Here is a 21,403-nt window from a genome sequence, read left to right as displayed (position 1 = left end):
GACTCCTGGGACTCTTCTCTTCTTAACCCTGGGAATCCTCCCCTCCTCTCCTTCACCCCTTGGTCCCCTATGTCACTCAGGGGTCCACTACACAATAAGCCCCCAACAGCTCTCACTCACCCTTCTCTTCTCTGGACGGTGGCTCCAAGCTTTGAGTGGAGGGCTTTCACAGCAGCTCAGTCCTAGGGGGGATTCCTCTGGGTTTCCAGTACTCTGGGTTTCCAGGGCGGGTCTCCTGGTTCTCAACGGTCTCCCAGACCCAGGATCGATCAGCCGGCCGGGGGGTATAGGCAGAAGTAAGCCGGCGGCTCCCTCTTACATCGGAACGCCGGACGGCTTTTTCTTTCTCCCAGAGATCCTCCGCGGCTGGTCACGTGCTCCCGCCGTGTCACCTCGCCTCCCAGCCGCCCGGATCTCCCCCTCGTGAAGCACCGGGGGGACCAGCACATCACTGCAGCCTCCGTCCAGCTCCCATCTCCGGCTCTCCGGTCTCTCCTCCACGGCCCTCCAGACTCCGGTGAGTCGGTTCCTGTATCCCTGCTACAGAGGGTCACTGGGGAGGTCGGGTAGTGGAGCCTAGCAAAGAGCTAGTGCAGCACGCTCCCCACAGCCGCCATGTTCAGGCTCCTCCCCCCCATTTCACACTTAATTGAGTGGTATGCAATACCTAACCTTCTCAAAGATATTTTCCCTTGATAAAAACTGTTAGTAATATGTCTTTTTATAATGTCTCTGTAGGTAGATATGAAATTCTTAGCTTTAGATGACCTAAGTTTCACCTCTTTGGTTTAAGAAATGAAGTTCCCATGAATAGGAAAGACCCTCTGTTTACCTGTTGATTGTGTGAGAGCTAGTGTAAACAGCCAGTTATATTTTTAAACTTCAGTGGATAATAATGTATTGTCACACTTCAAGAAGTCTTGTTTTGGGAATCCACACTTCCAAGGTTTTGTGTAAACTCTCAGTTAGGTTTCCATCTCATCATTGTTCTTTTGGTTAGGTGTGATGCCTCACCTGTGGAAGTCCAAATAGTGGTATTTGACTTTCTAATGAAGTTTCCTGCCATTGAAGTATCTCCTAGCTTCCCTTAGACCAGTGGTGGGCAACCTTTTTTTTCAACTGAGCCAAATCTCGCCAAAACCACGATTGAAATTTATTTTGAGAGCCACATTTTTAAAACTGAAAATACATAGGATGGTACACTGTTTTTAGTTTCAATAAGTTTTTATTGAGAATATTCTGCATGCAAGTATCCACATAGGTCGGGAGGATACAAATAACACAACTAATAAAACAAAAACTTTAGAACGATATTATTTATCGATAACGTTAAATTCTGTAAAATTTGCCTTACAATGTAGAGAAAATTACATCCTGACAATGACTGACAAAGTCACAACCACTAATGTGAACATTGGCCTTGCATTTCCTTGGATAGTTTGAGTAAGTCAGGTTTGTATGTTGTTGTTTTTAATTTTAGGCACGATTCCAGGTTCTCATCGATGAGACGATTTCTCAATTTACTCTTGATAAGGTTCATGCTTGAAAATGATTGTTCACATAAATATGTAGACCCGAACAAGGAAAGAACAGCAAACGCTAGCTTTTTTAGTTGATTAAATGAGTCAGGAATACTATTCCAGGTGTTAAAAATCAACATATCTTCCTTCTCCAGGTCTTTCAAAGCAGACCACTTGTTCTGTGAACTAAGTTCACATTTGTTTTTCTCCAATCTTTCTAAATCAGTACAAAGACGTTCAAATTTCGAGCTCCACAGTTCTTTGTTTTTTAAATCCAGCAATTGCATTTCAAAGTTGCCAATGTCGATATTAAAGGGAGAAAAATTTAATTCCGTTACAGTGGCATCCAGAGGTTTTTTAACAAAGGCCAACGTCGCTTTGCTGTTTCTGAATTCCTGAAACCTCTTGAGAAAAGCTTCCCTCATATTTAAAAGTGCTGTTTTAAAATAGGTAATGTCAATATCAGAATTATTTTCTTGGCGATGTTTCAACAGGCTTGGAAAGTGAATCAAAGTTTCTCTGTCAAAATCTTGAGCAAAAACAGATAATTTGTTTTCAAACGAAATAACTTCTTCTAACATCGAAAAAATGGTGTTTCCTTTCCCTTGTAGTTTATGATTAAGCTGATTTAGATAGGAAGTAACATCCACCATGAAATACAGTTTTTGGGTCCACTGATCGTTTGTTAATTCTGGATAGTGAACACCCTTCTCGAGGAAAAATGCTTTGATTTCTGATAATAAGGAAGCAAAACGTTTCAAAACGTTTCCTCTTGATAACCAACGTACCCTGTTATGCAGCAGAAGATCTGCGTACTCGCTCTCAATTTCAACTAAAAATTCTTTAAATTGGCGATGATGAAGAGCTTTAGCTACAATGGAGTTGATCATCTTAGTCACCAATTCCATAACTTTGCACATTTCTTCTGGAAATGTCTGCGCACAAAGTGCTTCTTGATGTATGATGCAATGGTATGTAAGTATCTCGTGACTAATTTTTTCTTTCATAATAGCAACAAATCCATTTCTTATGCCGGTCATACTTTTTGCCCCGTCTGTTGCAATTGAGACGATTTTATCAAGTGGAATATGATATTTTTCAATGCAACCAATTACAGCATTTGCTATATCCTCTCCACGTGTTTGACCTTTCAGTGGCAATAATCCTAAAAGTTCTTCTTTAGGACCTGTAGCTGACATAAATCTTACAAAAAGTGAAACTTGAGCTGTATCATTTAAGTCACAAGACTCGTCAACTGCTATTGATAAAGCTGAAACCACTTTAAGATCATCAACTTGTTGGTTGGTTATATTGGAAGACATTTTGGCTGTTCTATCCTTCACTGTTTTAGCAGACAATGGCAACTCTTTAATTTTTTTTAGAATTTCTTCTTTGTTCTTAAAATCCCTGAATAACTCTTCTGATGCACTTATAAAACAACGTTTTATGTATTCGCCATCTGTATATGGTTTGCCTCTCTTAGCAATCTCTTGACTAACCGCAAAACTTGCAAAATTAACATAGTTGGAAGACTGCACCCACTGATTAAACGCAGAACTTGATTTTTCTTGACTCTTCAGAAGTTCCTCAACTGCTTTCTTCCTTGCATCACCAACAGGATATTTATTACTAAAGGACAAGTGTTTTGTTGTAAAGTGTCTCTCCAAATTAGATTTTTTATTATGTGCCAATTTTTCTTTACAAATAAGACAGGTTGGAAAGCCATTTACGTTCTGAAACGCGAAAGTCTCGGTCCATTCCACTTTAAATTCACGGTTTTCGTCTTCCGTTTTTCGTTGTTTTTTCTTTGTAGCCATGTCAAACAGGGCACCTATAAAAATGTTTCATTTTAAAATAAAGCCACCAACACCAAACCGGCATCCTTAATCACATAAAAGAAGTAATATTGGATGACACACTGTTATTTATCTGTGGATGATGCACTGTTATGGGGGATCTGTGGATGATGCACTGTTATTTATCTGTGGATGATGCACTGTTATGGGGGATCTGTGGATGATGCACTGTTATTTATCTGTGGATGATGCACTGTTATGGGGGATCTGTGGATGACGCACTGGTATTTATCTGTGGATGACGCATATATGGCATCTTATGTGTGTGTAAATAGTATTATAAAATTAGTGGGGCTCATCATGGATATTTTAAGCAGGGTTCTCCACCTTGATGGATACACCCAAACAGTAGGCAAGAAGTAAAAGTAATCAAACAGGCATGCACACATTGCACTGGCTCTGAATAAAGTTGAATAAAAGTAAAAAATGACAACATAAAATGAAATAAAAATCAAGATACAACTAAAAAAGTACATATAAAAGTATGTGAAAACACACTCAAATAGTCCTCACTGGTACTGTTATATATTGACCTCAGAACCTGGCCACTAACTTATTTTGTTGGCTCCTAGATTACAATATTCCGCAATTTTATGTCCACACCCCCCTTTTCACATCAACCCTTTTTATGTCAATCCCACAATGTCACATTTCTCCCCTCATGTCACATTTCTGCCCCTCCATGTCACACTTCTCCCCTCATGTCACATTTCACCCCCTCGTGTCACATTTCTCCCCCCTCATCCCCATTCATCCCCCATAGTAATTCATCCCCCATATTAATTCATCCCCCATATAGTAATTCATCCCCCATAGTAATTCATCCCCCATATAGTAATTCATCCCCCATATAGTAATTCATCCCCCATAGTAATTCATCCCCCATATAGTAATTCATCCCCCATAGTAATTCATCCCCCATATAGTATTTCATCCCTCATATAGTAATTCATCCCTCATATAGTATTTCATCCCCCATATAGTAATTCATCCCTCATACAGTATTTCATCCCTCATACAGTATTTCATCCCTCATATAGTAATTCATCCCTCATATAGTATTTCATCCCTCATATAGTATTTCATCCCTCATATAGTAATTCACCCCTCATATAGTATTTCACCCCTCATATAGTAATTCACCCCTCATATAGTATTTCATCCCTCATATAGTATTTCATCCCTCATATAGTAATTCATCCCTCATATAGTAATTCATCCCTCATATAGTATTTCATCCCTCATATAGTATTTCATCCCTCATATAGTATTTCATCCCTCATATAGTAATTCATCCCTCATATAGTAATTCACCCCTCATATAGTAATTCACCCCTCATATAGTATTTCACCCCTCATATAGTATTTCATCCCTCATATAGTAATTCATCCCTCATATAGTAATTCACCCCTCATATAGTAATTCACCCCTCATATAGTAATTCACCCCTCATATAGTAATTCACCCCTCATATAGTAATTCACCCCTCATATAGTAATTCATCCCTCATATAGTAATTCATCCCTCATATAGTAATTCACCCCTCATATAGTAATTCACCCCTCATATAGTAATTCACCCCTCATATAGTAATTCACCCCTCATATAGTATTTCACCCCTCATATAGTAATTCACCCCTCATATAGTAATTCACCCCTCATATAGTATTTCACCCCTCATATAGTAATTCACCCCTCATATAGTAATTCACCCCTCATATAGTATTTCACCCCTCATATAGTAATTCACCCCTCATATAGTAATTCACCCCTCATATAGTATTTCACCCCTCATATAGTAATTCACCCCTCATATAGTAATTCACCCCTCATATAGTATTTCATCCCCCATATAGTAATTCATCCCTCATATAGTATTTCATCCCCCACAGTACTATTCCCCCCCCTTCTAGTAAGCCAAGTCCCCCGTGTCAATTCACTTACCTTTGATCCGCGCGTTCCTCTCGCTGTCTTCCCGCGCCGTTCGGGTCTTCAGGGCGGACTGTGAGAGGAGCCTAGCTCCCCTCCCCTTCCGTTCGTCACGCTGCCCCGCCCCGCCTACACACATCCTGACAGCCACATCCGCGGGCTGGATTAAAAGGTCCGCGCGGATTTTTGGGGCGGCCGACCGAGAGGAGGCAGGGGAGCGGCCGACCGAGAGGAGGGAGGGGAGCGGGCGCACAGAAGAGCCGCATTAGAGTGGGTAAAGAGCCGCATGTGGCTCGCGAGCCGCGGCTTGCCGACCACTGCCTTAGACCATGGCATTTGTTTTAGGAAACATATATCTGCCAGGTCTTTGACTAATCAACATCAGATCCCGCATTGTCTTTTCTGGGACTTTGTTTGATCACCTGTAGGAATTTCAAAAGTGGTGTGTGTCTCATTGTCTTTCATACAAGTTTCTTCCACTCACTGTTTTTTGTAACCTACTAGAAGGTCACTTGAATTTTAACCAAGAATGTTAACCCCTGACAGTCAGCTGGGATTTCCAATTTTGGAATAAAATAATTTCTTAATAAATAGTCCCCCAAAAGTCACTACAACATACAGGAGCCTGAAATCCAATGACCACTTTGAAAGCCTGAAGGTGTGTAACTTCCTCATTACACTTCCTCACTACCTATCACAGTTTCGAAGGCCCTGACATGCCAGGATAGCCCCAAACCCCCCCCCCCAAATGACCCCTTCCTGGAAAGTAGACACCCCAAGGAATTTAAAAAGAGACATGGTGAGTATTTTGAAGATCTCATTTTTTCTCACAAGGTTTTGAAATATAAAAAAAATAGAAAAAATATGTTTTTGTTTTTTTTCTTCATTTTCCAAAAACTTGTGGCAACAAATGAGATCTGCACTTACCGTGCTTTTTATCAAATTCCTTGGGGCGTCTACTTTCCAAAAAGGGGTCATTTGGGGGGGTTAGGTGCTATCCTGGCATTTCATGGCCTCCGAAACTGTGATAGGTAGTCTGGAAGTGTAACGAGGAAATAAAGCCCTTTAAAAGCCTGAAGGTGCTTATTGGATTTTGGGGTCCTGTACCTGGCTAGACTGCCAAAAAGTCTCTCACATGTGGTACCCCCATACTCGAGCGAAGTAGCAGAAAGTATATTGGGGAGTAATTCCACATATACCCATGGCATGTGTGAGCAGTAAATCATTTAAGTGACAATTTTGTGTAAAAAAAATATATATATATTTATTTTTGTCATTTTCCAAAAACTTGTGGTAAAAAAATAAATTCTTCTATTGATTCAACATTCCTCTCAAAAAATAGTTTGGGGTGACTACTTTCCAAAAAGGGGTCATTTTGTGGGGTGGGGGCGTTTTATGCCCAGCATTAGAAGTTTATGCCACACATCACTCACTCTTCTAACCACCTGAAGACCAAGCTTTTTGTTCACAGGAAAAAAATCTGTATTTTTTGCTAGGAAATTAATTTAAACCCCCAAACATTATATATTTTTTTAAAGCAGACACCCTAGTGAATAAAATGGTGGGCACTACAATTTTTTATGGCACATAGTACTCGCGCAGCGATTTTTCAAAAGCAATTTTTAAAAAATTTTTTTTTTACTTTTAATGCACAAAAACACAATATATTGGCCAATTGTTTGGTAAAATATAAAAGATAATGGTATGACGAGTAAATAGATACCAAACATGACATGCTTTAAAACAGCGCATGGCCCGTTCAATGGCGACAAACTGCAAACATTTTTAATATCCATAGGCAGCGCTTTAAAAGCCTTTAAAAGCCACCATTTTAGATTTACAGAGGAGGTCTAGTGTTAGAATTACTGCCCTTGATCTGACGTTCACGGCAATACCTCACATGCGTGGTGCAACCGCTGTTTACGGCACAGGGTCAAGGCTCGTGCACACAGGTGTGCGCGCATGGGAGGGGCAATTTTTTTTTATTTATTTATTTTTTTTTAGTTATTTTGATTTTTTTAATTATTTTTACATTGCACCTTTTTTTTTTTTTTTTATCACTTTTAATGCTATAACAGGGAATGCAAATAACCCCTATAACTTCAATGGGCATTGTCATATATTAATTTTTGAGAAATCTGGGGTCTATCAGACTCTAGATATCTCCTCTGCCCTTACATTATCTAATCAAACCAAAATCGGTGTGATCAGATGCTTTCCCAATTTACAAATGGCGCTGTTTATATCCTGCAAAACTGAAGTGATGAAATGCTTGTAGCTTCCGAATTCTTAGACTATAGAGATGATTGGCACCATTCTGGTCTCCATTCAGCTCTATGGTCAGCTGGCAGAAGCACCGGCTGCATTCTCAGGTTCCCCTGATGGCACGGGACTTCCCGAGAAGGCCGTGGAAGGCAGCGGGGGAGGGGGGACATCATCTCCCACTGCTTGTAAAAGCAATCTTGCAGCTAATTAGCCACTAGGATTGCTTTTACATGAAAGCCGATCACCAGCAGCTGCAGGCATCATCCTGGTATAACCATTCAAATCCAGTGATGTACTAGTACATCGCTGGTCCTTGTTGGTTATATATGCTATGTTCTTTTTTTTTTTTTTTTGTATGCAGCCAGTGGACTGAATGAAAAAATGAGAAGAAATCTCTGCCAGAAAAAGTGTGTGGTATGCCCACCATTAGAATATACCGCCCTGCATCCACCCACTTCTAATGGTGGGCACACATTAGGTCACACTTTGCCACAAGTGCCAGTTCCAAGATTGAATAAATGTCTAAATAGTGGCACGCTTGAAAAAAATTGTCCACGTATAAGTGGTACCCCATATGGAGAAATGATGACACCAAGTCCCAAACTATCTTGCCACTGCTCCCCATGTAGTCTGGGCATCCGGGCGGTCTCCACGTGACTATCTTTTCCCTCGTAAATCCGAAACTTATAAGTATAGCCTGTTGTCCTCTCACAGGTCTTCTACATCTTGACCCCATATCTGGCACGCTTACAGGGAAGAAATTGTTTGAATGCAAGGCGGCCAGAAAAATTAGTAAGGGACTCATCAACACAGATGTTTTGCTGGGGAGTATAGACATCTGCAAATTTTAGGTTAAGGTGATTTGCGAGGGGCTGAATTTTGTGGAGCCGGTCAAATTCAGGGTTACCCCGAGGATGACAGAGTGTATTGTCGCTGAAATGCATAAAACACATTATACTTTCATATCTATGCCTGGCCATGGCAGCAGAGAACACGGCATATGATGAATTGGGTCTTCAGACCAATACAACTGCAATTCATTTCTTTTAGTAATGCCCATGTTGAGGGTTAGGCCCCAAAAAAATGTAAATTTGAAAACCGTAATGAGTTTCCATGCGAATGGTCTGGCAAGGTTTGAATTTGGGTTGGCGGCAATAAATTGTTGTGCATATAAACTGCTTTGATCCACAATCAGCGCATACAGATATTCCGTGAAAAACAGCTCCAAAAATCAAGGAGGTATGTGAAAGACCAAGATGTACTAGACCGCTGGTACTCGACAGTTCACCAAAAGGTAGAGCGGCACTAGTACTGGCACTCTGCTGCATATGAGAGTCATCAAAATTTACCGGCAAGTGCTAACAGAGATCAGGCCTGATTCTGCGAACACTGCGGTTTTGTGTGCAATGTATCAAGTGACAGTGACCTACTGACACTGCACTTGCTGGGGGAGAAGGGGGGGTAAGCGTAGGGGCTAAACGCAGGTGTTGGCAGGTGCCGGGGCTGATCCCGCTGACGCTGCATTTTTGGGGACGCTATACTAATGTGAACGCTGGTATAGTGCTGACCTGATCAAAGATATTGACCCGTTCAGACACTATACTAGCAATGGAGGTCTATTGTACATGAGCGTGCTCCAGGCAATCAAGGGGTTAAATGTGATGACTGGTGTACTGACGGGCAATCTGACACTATCTGGGAGGGGTGTGAAAATCACGGGAGCACGAATCACGTATATATATATATATATATATATATATATGTGATTTTGCGAACCCATGCCGCCCTGTAGCAGTATTTCTGCTGTAGGGTGGTCAGGAAGCAGTTACAGAAGAGGTTTGTGTTATGGCGCTGCGTTACTTTACCTGACAATTGCGCGGTCATGCAACACTGCACCCAAATTAAATTTACATCCTTTTTTTCCCACAAATTGAGCTTTCTTTCGGTGGTATTTGATCGCCTGTGCGTTTTTAATTTTTCACGCTATAAAAAAAAAGGCTGACAATTTTGAGGAAAAAAAACAATATTTTGGACTTTTTGCTATAAAACATGTCCAGTAAAAAAAATTAAAAAATCAAATTTTGTCACAAATTTCATCCAAAATGCATTCTGCAACATGTCTCTGCTAAAAAAAATCCCAATACGTGTAAATTAATTGGTTTACATGAAAGTTATAGCGTTTTCAAATGGCGGGAAAGATACTGGCACTGATTTTTAATTTTTTTTATACTAATAATGGCAGCAATCAGCGACATATGGCGGCGATCAGTGACTTATGGCGGTGATCAGCGACTTATGGCAGGACTGCGGGACTGCGGCGGACATTTTGACACTGGGGGAGAACTGACTTGGGGTCACTGACATCCCCAGTGACACCAATACAGTGATCAGTGAAAAAAAAACCCACTGACACTGTACTAATGGCACTGGGGAGGAAGGGGTTAATGTTTTTAGGGTTTACTGTGTGAGGGGAGTGTTTTACTAGGGGGCAGGGGTGTGTGCTGGACTGGGGCAGGCTGATCGAGAGAGAGAAACTCTTCTCTCCCTCTTCAGCTTGTCACGAGCTGTCAGGGAACTGACACAGAGCAGGGCAGTGTGTAAACAATGCAGCCCTGCTCTCTGTCAGCGATCACCGTGAATCGCGGGGAAACGGCCGGTAATGACCGGCCGTGACCTGGCGGCGGAGACCCGCTGCTGACACCCGCGGGACAGGTAGGGCGCGCGCGCCTCGTTTTAAAACGTGGTTTTGCCTGCCCGTGCCGCGCTGCAAACGTACATATGCAGTGCCTGGGGCTGTAGCGGTTAATCTGCCCAACAAAAAACTGGCAAAAAAAAGCATAACAGATGCATGAAAAACACATCAAAATGTGTGTGCAAAAATGCAAAACACACCCCAAAAAGTACTGCGGAAATGGATCAAAAGCAAACTGCATAGGTGTGAACCAAGCCTTACACAACCAAATCAAGCAGTGTCATAACCCAGAAAAGGAACAATCATAAATCAATGCTAAAGCCTAAGTCACCAGTCACACTGCTGCAATTTAAAATCACGCGATTTTGTGTAATTTCAGTGTGATTTCAGGTGCGATTTTTGAAGACTTTATTGATACTCGAAGATTTTAAACGGTTTCTTGCAATTTGCAGTGCAATTTCCATTTTATTCTATACATGTGAAATCGCAACAAAACTGCAGACAAAGTAATGTAAGAAATACTTTAGAAATCGAGCTGCAGCAAATCGCACATGTTAAGATATTGTTAAGACATTGACATAAGTTGCTGATCGCTGCCATTATTAGTATAAAAAATCCCAGTATATTTCCCGCCATTTGTCAACGCTATAACTTTCATTAAATTAATTCTCACGCATCGGGATTTTTTTTAGCAAAGACATGTTGCAGAATACATTTTGGCCGAAATTTATGACGAAATTTGATTTTTACATTTTTTTACTGGACATGTTTTATAGCAAAAAGTCCAAAATATAGGTTTTTTTCTCAAAATTGTCAGCCTTTTTTTATAGCGCAAAAAATAAAAAACGCACAGGTGATCAAATACCACCAAAAGAAAGCTCAATTCGTGGGAAAAAAAAGGACGTAAATTTAATTTGGGTGCAGTGTTGCATGACCGCGCATTTGTCAGTTAAAATAACGAAGCGACGTACACAAACCGCTTCTGTAACGGCAACAACAGTTGCATGGAAACTCACTACGGTTTCCAAATTGACATTTTTTTTGGGCCTATCTCTCAACATGGGCATTACTAAAAGAAATGAAATGTGGTTGTATTGGACCGCAGACCCGATTCATCATATGCCCGTGTTCTCTGCTGCCATGGCCAGGCATAGATGTGAGAGTATAATGTGTTTTATGCATTTCAACAACAATACACTCTGTCATCCTCGGGGTGACCCTGAATTTGATCCACAAAATTCAAAATTCAGCCCCTCGCAAATCACCTTAACCAAAAATTTGCAGATGTCTATACTCCCCAGCAAAAAAATCTGCATTGATGAGTCCATGATTAATTTTTCTGGCCGCCTTGCATTCAAACAATTTCTCCCTCGCAAGCGTGCCAGATATGGGGTCAAGATGTAGAAGACCTGTGTGAGGGCAACAGGCTATACTTTTACGGTTTTATGAGGGAAAAAATAGTCACGTGGAGCCCCCCGGATGCCCAGTCTACATAGGGAGCAGTGACAAGATAGTTTGGGACTTGGTGTCATCCTTATTCCATATGGGGTACCACTTATACGTGGACAATTTTTATTCAAGTGTGCCACTATTTAGACATTTGTGCAATCTTGTAACTGGTGCATGTGGCAAAGTGTGACCTAATGTGTGCCCACCATTAGAAGTGGGTGGATGCAGGGCGGTATATTCTAATGGTGGGCATACCACACACTTTTTCTGGCAGAGATTTCTTATTTTTTCATTCAGTCCACAGGCTATATAAAAAAAAGAACATAGCATATATACCCAACAAGGACCAGCGACATACTGGTACATCACTGGACTTTGAATGGTTATACCATGATGATGCCTACAGCTGCAGGCATCATCCTGGTATCGTTTTTTTCAGCCGGCGATCGCCTTTCATGTAAAACCAATCCTAGTGGCTAATTAGCTGCAGGATTACTTTTACAAGCAGCAGGATTTGATGCCCCCCTCCCCCGCTGCTTTCCATGGCCTTCTCGGGCAGTCTCGTATCATCGGGGGAACCTGAGAATGCAGCCGGTGTTTCTGCCAGCTGACCATAGAGCTGATTGGAGACCAGAGTGGTGCCAATCATCTCTATAGTCTAAGAATTTGGAAGCTACGAGCATTTCATCACTTCAGTTTCGCAGGATATAAGCAGCGCCATTTGTAAATTGGGAAAGCATCTGATCACACCAATCTTGGTTTGATTAGATAATGTAAGGGCAGAGGAGATATCCAGAGTCTGATAGACCCCAGATTTCTCAAAAAAGAATATATGACAATGTGCATTGAAGTTATAGGGGATATTTGCATTCCCTGTGATAGCATTAAAAGTGATAAAAAAATGAAAGGTACAGTGTAAAAATAATTGAAAAAAAAAAAATAACGTAAAAAAAAAACTCGCCCCTCCCATGCACGCACACAGGCACAAGCGTTGACCCTGTGCCAGTATGTAAACAGCAGTTGCACCATACATGTGAGGTAACGCCGTGAACTTCAGATCAAGGGCAGTAATTCTAAAAGACCTCCTCTGTAAATCTAAAATGGTAGCTTTTAAAGGATTTTAAAGCGTTGCCTATGGATATTAAAAATGTATGCAGTTTGTCGCCATTGCACGGGGCATGAGCAGTTTTAAAGCATGTCATGTTTGGTATCTAGTTACTCGGCATACCATCATCTTTTATATCTTGCCAATAATTGCCCAATATATTGTGTTTTTGTGTATTAAAAGTAAAAAAAAGTGTATTTTTGAAAAAAAAAATTGCTTTTGAAAAATCGCTGCATGAGTACTATGTGCCATAAAAAATTGTAGTACCCACCATTTTATTCATTAGGGTGTCTGCTTTAAAAAAATATATAATGTTTGGGGGTTTAAATTAATTTCCTAGCAAAAATTTTTTCATGTGAACAAAAAGTGTCAGAAAAGGCTTGGTCTTCAGGTGGTTAGAAGAGTGAGTGATGTGTGGCATAAACTTTAAATGCTGGGCATAAAACGCCCCCACCCCCCAAAACAAACCCTTTTTGGAAAGTAGACACCCCAAACTATTTGCTGAGAGGCATGTTGAATCAATAGAAGAATTTATTTTTTTACCACAAGTTTTTGGAAAATGACAAACATTTTTTTTTCTACACAAAATCGTCTATTAAATGATTTACTGCTCACACATGCCATGGGTATATGTGGAAATACTCCCCAAAATACATTCTGCTACTTCTCCCGAGTATAGTGGTATCACATGTGAGAGACGTTTTGGCAGTCTAGCCAGGTACAGGACCCCAAAATCCAATAAGCACCTTCAGGCTTTTAAAGGGCTTTATTTCCTCATTACAATTCCAGACTACCTATCACAGTTTCGGAGGCCCTGAAATGCCAGGATAGCACCTAACCCCCCCAAATGACCCCTTTTTGGAAAGTAGACACCCCAAGTGATTTGATAAGAAGCATGGTAAGTATTTTGCAGATCTCATTTGTTGCCACAAAACCTTGTGAGAAAAAATGAGATCTGCAAAATAATCACCATGCCTCTTTTTAAATTTCTTGGGGTGTCTACTTTCCAGAAAAGGGTCATTTGGGGGGGTTTGGTGCTATCCTGCCATGTCAGGGCCTTCGAAACTGTGATAGGTATTGAGGAAGTGAAATGAGGAAGTTATGCACCTTCAGGCTTTCAAAGTGGTCATTGGATTTCAGGCTCCTGTTTGTGGCTAGGCTCCCAAAAATTCTCACACATGTGGTATCCCCATACTCGGTAGAAGTAGCAGAATGTATTTTGGGGTGTAATTCCACATATACCAATGGCTTGTGCGAGAAATAAATCATTTAACTGACAACTTCGTGTAAAAAATAAAATAAAAAAATATTTTTGTCATTTTCCAGAAACTTGTGTAAAAAAATAAATCTTACATGGACTCAATATGCCTCTCAGCAGATAGCTTAGGGTGTCTACTTTCCAAAAAGGGGTCATTTGAGGGTGTTTTTACTATCCTGGTATTTTAGCACCTCAAGAAATATGATGAGCAGTCAGAAAGTAAAAGCTGTGTAAATTCCATTATCTATACCATAGTTTGCAGACGCGATATCTTTCACACAAAGCAATAAATATACATTTACTGGGTTTTTTTTTAACCAAAAACATGTATCAGAATACATTTTGGCCTAAATTTATGATGAAATTTTATTTTTTTGGATAATTTTTATGACTGAAATGAGAAAATATTGTTTTTTTTTAAAAAAAAAATTTCTTTAAAATAAAAAGTACATAGGTGATCAAATACCACCAAAGGAAAGCTCTATTTGTGTGAAAAAAAGAAAATAAATTTAATTTATGTACCATATTGCATGACCGCGCAATTGTCCGTTAAACTAGCGCAGCGCTGTATAGCAAAGAAATGGTGTAAATTGCAGTATCTATACCATAGTTTGTATACGCTATAACTTTCACACAAAGCAATCAATATACACTTATTGGGATTTTTTTACCAAAAACAATTAGCAGAATACATTTTGGCCTAAATTTATAACTAACTTTGAGTTTACTATATATTTTTTATAGCTGAAAGTAAAAAGTATAGTTTTTCTTCAAAATTTTCGGTCTTTTTTTTTATAGTGTGAAAAATAAAAAGCGCACAGATGATCAAATACCACTGAAAGAAAGCTCTATTTGTGTGAAAAAAAAGGACGCAAATTTGATTTGGGTGCAGCATTGCATGACCGCGCAATTATCAGTTGAATTAGTGCAGCGCCGAGTAGCAAAAAGAGGCCTGGTCATTAAGGGGGGTAAATCCTCAGGAGTGCAAGTGGTTAAAGTGATGCTGTCAGAACACGATCCCGGGTAAAGAATTAGATGCCTGTAAAAAAATTGCCTCTGCCTTTCTGGCAGCCCAATTTTTAAAGAAAGAATGAAAACTTCCGTCAGTTCATTTTAGGGGATAGGTTATGTATTAAGTTTCATAAAAGGACACTTACCTGTCCAGGGATCCAGCGCCATCCTCACCTGGGTGATTCTTTGATGGTCCTCAATGCCGGCTTGTTTACTGTGGGAAGACAGCTGTAACTCCTTGCACCTTCAGAGCCAGCTCCCCACTGTGCGTGTGCAAATCGTGCTGTGCTTTGTGAATGGTCCCGCAGCCTCCTTGGACTTGTGATGTGTTCCAGGAGATTGCGGGCGGTGGGGGGATGTGAATTTCTGTTGGCATTGCCTAGGCAATTCCAGCAGAAGTAGAAGCAGGTACCTGACAAAACTTGGCACCGCTCCCAAAAAAAAAAAAAAAACCCTGAGAGAGGTAGGAGGACATAAAGTGGAACTTCCCTTTTTAGGTCATGTTCAGCTTTAAGGTTCATTCTCAGCTCTGTGATCTCCACACCAAAGTGTCTGCACAAAGTTTTGGGTTCCTAACAGTGATCAAATATACTGTATATATACACAGTATATATATACATAGTGTGTGGTTACTTTTTTGACACCCAGACCAAGTTTGGCAGCATTGGTGTGGTCAGTTACCTGGACAATAACTCTAGGACTCAGCGGGTCTGACAGCCAGGAACACACACAATTGCACATTCCTAGTTCTCAGTTGGGAGCGTTCTCATGGTAAAGGGACATTTTACATTAGGACTTATAAAGTCATTGCAATCACCAAAGGAATTAATACGATTGTTGAACAAAAGATTTTTCTACTGTTTGCAGAAGTTTATGGGCAGTTTTATAAATACTGTTGCCGGTTGTAGTGATATTGCAGATGTTTTTGTGCCATGTGATCTGATCTTTAAATTGGCTAATTATAAAAGCTCCTGATTTCTAACATCTTTTTGTTCTCTTCTCAGCCAAATACGAGAATATGATTTATTGTGACTCTGTCCCATGTCTTGGGATCTGTTTTCCTGAAAATGGATGTACATGTAGTGATAATATGCCCTGTGTTCCAAATAAAAATACAACATGCCTTGATCCCGCCTCCTGCTGTCCAGAGGGCCTATACTACAGCACTAATCAATCCTGTTGCACACGTAAGTATTTTCATATCAGTTTAAAGTGTACTTTCTGAGTCTGATCATTGTAGGATGTCATTTTAAACAGATATTTTCCTGCTGTGTCTTCTGCAGCTACTCCTCTCTGTGTGGATGGATGTGCCACAGATGAAGAATGCAACCCATCAGGAGTGTGTCAATGTAATAAAACCGCATACCCTGATCTGAGTAAGACTTTGTTCATTTTATTTACTTTGTAATGTCATTCCAGTCATTTCCCCATAAAAAGAATAGGGAGGGGAGTTGTCAGACAGGGGTCTAAGGGCTTGCTCAGAGCCCCTCACGGAAGGTTCCAAAGGGTCAGCTGACCCTAGGTTTTAGGTCATGTGACTTTCCAGAATGTTCTGCAGGGTCAGCTGACCTCTCCTATCTCTGGGCAGATCACATCTGTGTCACCTGACAGGGAATTTTGCTGGGCAAATTTCCCACAGCTGGACCAGGTGTGATCTGACTTGGTGCCTGAGGAGAAAGAAGGGGCAGGGGGGTCTTGAAACTGCCCCACCTCAGCTGTCACAATCCCATGAGTGCGGGGGGGGGCTTAAAACAGGCTCCCCCTTACTTCCATTTGCTGCATAACCACTTGCCCTCCAGAGGATTTACCCCTCTTAACCGCCTCCCGCCCGCCATATAGTACAATGACGGGAGCAAGGCGGTTCTCTCACGGAAAGAGCCGAAGATGTCGGCTCGGTCATGTGATCAGCTGTGTCCAATCACAGCTGATCACATGTAAACAGGGAAATGCCAGTTATCAGCATTTCTCTCCTCATGAGCTGTCACACTGACAGCTCGAGAGGAGAGCCGGTAATCAGCATTCCACGGAGGGAACATGTACACTGATCATCAGTGTAGCCCCAGCAGTGGCACCTGTCAGTGCTCATCCATGCCACCTGCCAGTGCCCATCAGTGCCACATTTCAGTGCCTACCAGTGCACATCAATGCCACATATCAGTGCCCATCTGAGCTGCCTTTCAGTGTCACCCATCAGTGCCAGTCAGTGCCAACTAGCAGTGCTGCCAATCAGTGCCACCTATCAGTGCCAGTCAGTGCCACCTATCGGTGCCAGTCAGTGCCACCTATCAGTGACGCCTATCAGTGCCATATATCAGTGCTGCCTTTCAGTGCCCATCAGTGATGCCTGTCAATGCCCATCAGTTCCACCTACCAGTGCCTCCTCATCCGTGCCCATCAGAGCCACCTATCAGTGTCCATCAGTGCTGCCTATCATTGCCCATCACTACAGCCTCATTAGCGCACATCAGTGAAGGGGAAAAATCACTTATTTACAAAATTTTATAACAAGAACCAAGAAAAAACTTTTTTTTTTCAAAATCTTCAGTGGTTTTTGGTTTGTTTAAGAAAAAATTAAAATCCCAGAGGTGATTAAATACCACCAAAATAAAGCTCTATCTGTCACAAAAAAATGATACAGATTTCATATGGGTACAGTGTTGCATGACCACGCAATTGTCATTCAAAGTGCGACAGCGCTGAAAGCTGGAAATTGGCCTGGGCAGGAAGGGGGTATAAGTGTCCTGTAGGCAAGTGGTTAATGACCAGGCCTCTTTTTGCTACTCAGCGCTGCAACTGATAATTGCGCGGTCATGCAACGCCAAAACAAACAGTACCCAAACAAAATTTACGTCCTTTTTTCACACAAATAGAGCTTTCTTTTGGTGGTATTTGATCACCTGTGCGCTTTTTATTTTTTGCGCTATAAGAAAAAAAAGACCCAAAATGTTTAAGAAAAGTGATAATTCTTTACCCGGGATCGTGTTCTGACAGCATCACTTTAACCACTTTCACTCCTGAGGATTTACCCCCTTAATGACCAGGCCTCTTTTTGCTACTCGGCGCTGCACTAATTCAACTGATAATTGCGCGGTCATGCAATGCTGCACCCAAACGAAATTTACATCCTTTTTTTCACACAAATAGCGCTTTCTTTCAGTGGTATTTGATCATCTGTGCGCTTTTTATTTTTCACGCTATAAAAAAAAAGACAGAAAAGTTTGAAGAAAAACTATACTTTTTACTTTCAGCTATAAAAAATATATAGTAAACTCAAAGTTAGTTATAAATTTAGACCAAAATGTATTCTGCTACATGTTTTTGGTAAAAAAATCCCAATAAGTGTATATTGATTGCTTTGTGTGAAAGTTATAGTGTCTACAAACTATGGTATAGATCTTTTCAAGCTACCATTTTAGATTTACAGAGGAGGTCTAGTGTTAGAATTACTGCCCTTGATCTGACATTCACAGCAATACCTCACATGCATGGTGCAACCGCTGTTTACATACCACCACAGGGTCAACGATCGTGCACACAGGTGTGCACGCGCGTAGGGAAGCAAGGGTTTTTTTTCTGTTATTTTGATTTTTTTACTTATTTTTACACTGTCCCTTTCATTTTTTTTTATCACTTTTAATGCTATCACAGGGAATGCAAATATCCCCTATAACTTCAATGGGAATTGTCATACATTCTTCTATCAGACTCTATCAGACTCTAGATCTTTCCTCTGCTTTTACATTATCTAATCAAACCAAGATCGGTGTGATCAGATGTTTTAAAAATTTTAATTGCAGGCAATTCACTCAGCTGTCAGGTGCCAGTTTTTAAATGTTATTACCGTTTTTTTTTCCCTTCACTATACAGTAGTTCAGAAATTCAGCAGTTACTTCCCCCCTCCAGCTGAAAGAGATAAAGTTTCTTTTAGTTTATTTCCCAAAGTTAAAAGATACAATGTTTCCTTTCAGTTTCTTAAAAGATACAATGTTTCCTTTCAGTTTCTTAAAAGATACAATGTATCCTTTCAGTTTCTTAAAATATCCTTTAGCTCTGGGAAACTGACAGCTAATGTTGTGAGCTATACTGAAGAAAAAAAAAAAGATGGCAATTGCATTTAAAAATCAGCACTGACATACACTTAGTATTGTGAAAAAAAATTAGTAAAAAATTTGTAAACCGAGGCATTATTTTCAATGGATTTTCATTCGTAAACCGAAAATTACGTTAACAGAGGCATTTGTAAACCGAGGTATTACTGTATACGCTATGTTCTTTTTTTTTTTTGTATGCAGCCTGTAGAATGAATGAAAAAAAAGAGAAGAAATCTCTGCCATAAAAAGTGTGTGGTATGCCCACCATTGGAATATACTGCTCTGCATTCACCCACTTCTAATGGCGGGCACACATTAGGTCACACTTTGCCACATGCGTCAGTTCCAAGATTGTACAAATGTCTAAATAGTGGCACGCTTGAATAAAAATTGTCCATGCATAAGTAGTACCCCATATGGAGAGGGATGACACCAAGTCCCAAACTATCTTGCCATTGCTCCCCATGTAGTCTGGGCATCTGGGGGGCTCCACATGACTATCTTTTCCCTCGTAAATCTGAACAATACTTGTGCTCACCACCACACCAGCTTGTACTACATTTATGGGACTCGCCACGTCACCAAGTCATACTGCAGTGCTGGTATTATTATTATATAGGATTTATATAGCGCCAACAGTTTGCTCAGCGCTTTACAATACAGCAACAATACAGTTCAATACAAGAGGGTTTGGAAGGCCTGATCCTGGGAGCTTACAATCTAAGAGGTATGTGAAAGACCAGGATGTACTAGGCCACTAGTGCTCGCCAGTTCACCAAAAGGTAGTGTGGTACAGTACTGGCACTCTGCTGCATATGAGAGTCATCAAAATTTACCGACAAGTGCTAACAGAGATCAGGCCTGATTCTGCGAACACTGCGGTTTTGTGTGCAATGTATCAAGTGACAGTGACCTACTGACACTGCACTTGCTGGGGGGGAAAGGGAGGGGGGGATAAGCGTAGGGGCTAAATGCAGGTGCTGGCAGGTGCTGATCCCACTAACGCTGCATTTTTGGGGACGCTATACTAATGTGAACGCTGATATAGTGCTGATCTGATCAAAGATATTGATCCGTTCAGACACTATACTAGCAATAGAAGTTTATTGTGTATTTGCATGTTCCTGGCAATCAAGGGGTTAAATGTGATTACTGGTGTGCTGATGGGCAATCTGGGAGGGCCTGAAAACCACAGGAGCGTGAATCACGTATACATATGTGATTTTGTGCACCCATACCACCCTGTAGCAGTATTTCTGCTATAGGGCAGTCAGGAAGCGGTTACAGAAGCGGTTTGTGTTACGGCGCTGCGTTACTTTAACTGACAATTGCGCGGTCATGCTACGCTGCACCAAAATTAAATTTATGTCATTTTTTACCCACAAATTGAGCGTGCATTTTTTTTCTCAAAATCGACAATTTTGAGAAAAAAAACAATATTTTGGACTTTTTGCTATAAAACATGTCCAGTAAAAAAAATTATAAATCAAATTTCATCATAAATTTCAGCCAAAATTTTTCTGCGACATGTCTTTACTAAAAAAAAAAATCCCAACACGTGTAAATTAATTAGTTTACATGAAAGTTATAGCATGCACAAATGGCTGTATAGATACTGGAGTGGAGCTCAGCAATGGCAACCCACATAACCCTTAACAATTGTGAATTGGGATATCAGACACACAGGGAGAGCATTGTTTTCAACAATGTGAGAAGGATCCGTAAAGAACAACCATTTTATAGCATTGCAAATATTAAAGAAGAGTCAGTAATGTAATGAGAATATATGTCTGGGCATACATTACAATATCAGCATTTACTGGTAGGATTATTTACATGAGGCTGCTTACTTTTACATTGACAAACTAATACATCCCTTTAAAGTTGATGACATTATGCCTAACTGAATGATTAGTTTGCTAAAGCAAAATGTAACCTAAATAATTGACATATATATATATATATATATATGTATATATATACAGTGAGGAACAGAAGTATTTGAACACCCTGCGATTTTGCAAGTTCTCCCACTTAGAAATCATGGAGGGGTCTGAAATTCACATTGTAGGTGCATTCCCACTCCCAGAGACAGAATTAAAAAAAAAATTCAGGAAATTACATTGTATGATTTTTATATTTCAATAATTTTTATTGAAATTTTCAGGGGTAAACACTGGAAAAACAGGGAAAAGATAAATGATTCAGTCTTACATTATTACAATA

The 21,403-nt window shown here is 40.4% G+C and overlaps 1 protein-coding gene across 1 annotated transcript in view; it reads left to right on the top strand.

Moving 5' to 3' along the window:
- Positions 1 to 21,376, top strand: part of LOC149436177 (uncharacterized) — a 76,260-nt gene extending 54,884 nt beyond the window's left edge. Inside the window, exons 3-5 of the mRNA XM_089661925.1 lie at positions 16,091 to 16,273; positions 16,370 to 16,462; positions 21,345 to 21,376. Of these exons, the coding sequence (XP_089518051.1) occupies positions 16,091 to 16,273; positions 16,370 to 16,462; positions 21,345 to 21,376 (308 nt within the window). The remainder of the gene's footprint in view (positions 1 to 16,090; positions 16,274 to 16,369; positions 16,463 to 21,344) is intronic.
- The last annotated feature ends 27 nt before the right edge of the window (positions 21,377 to 21,403 follow it).

This window comes from Staurois parvus, unplaced genomic scaffold (assembly GCF_062004578.1).
Source record: "Staurois parvus isolate SC_StPar_1 unplaced genomic scaffold, SC_StPar_1.0 ptg001408l, whole genome shotgun sequence".
NCBI lineage: Eukaryota > Metazoa > Chordata > Amphibia > Anura > Ranidae > Staurois > Staurois parvus.
The sequence above is the reverse complement of the archived record's forward strand: the minus strand, read 5'-3'. Positions and strand labels throughout refer to the sequence as shown.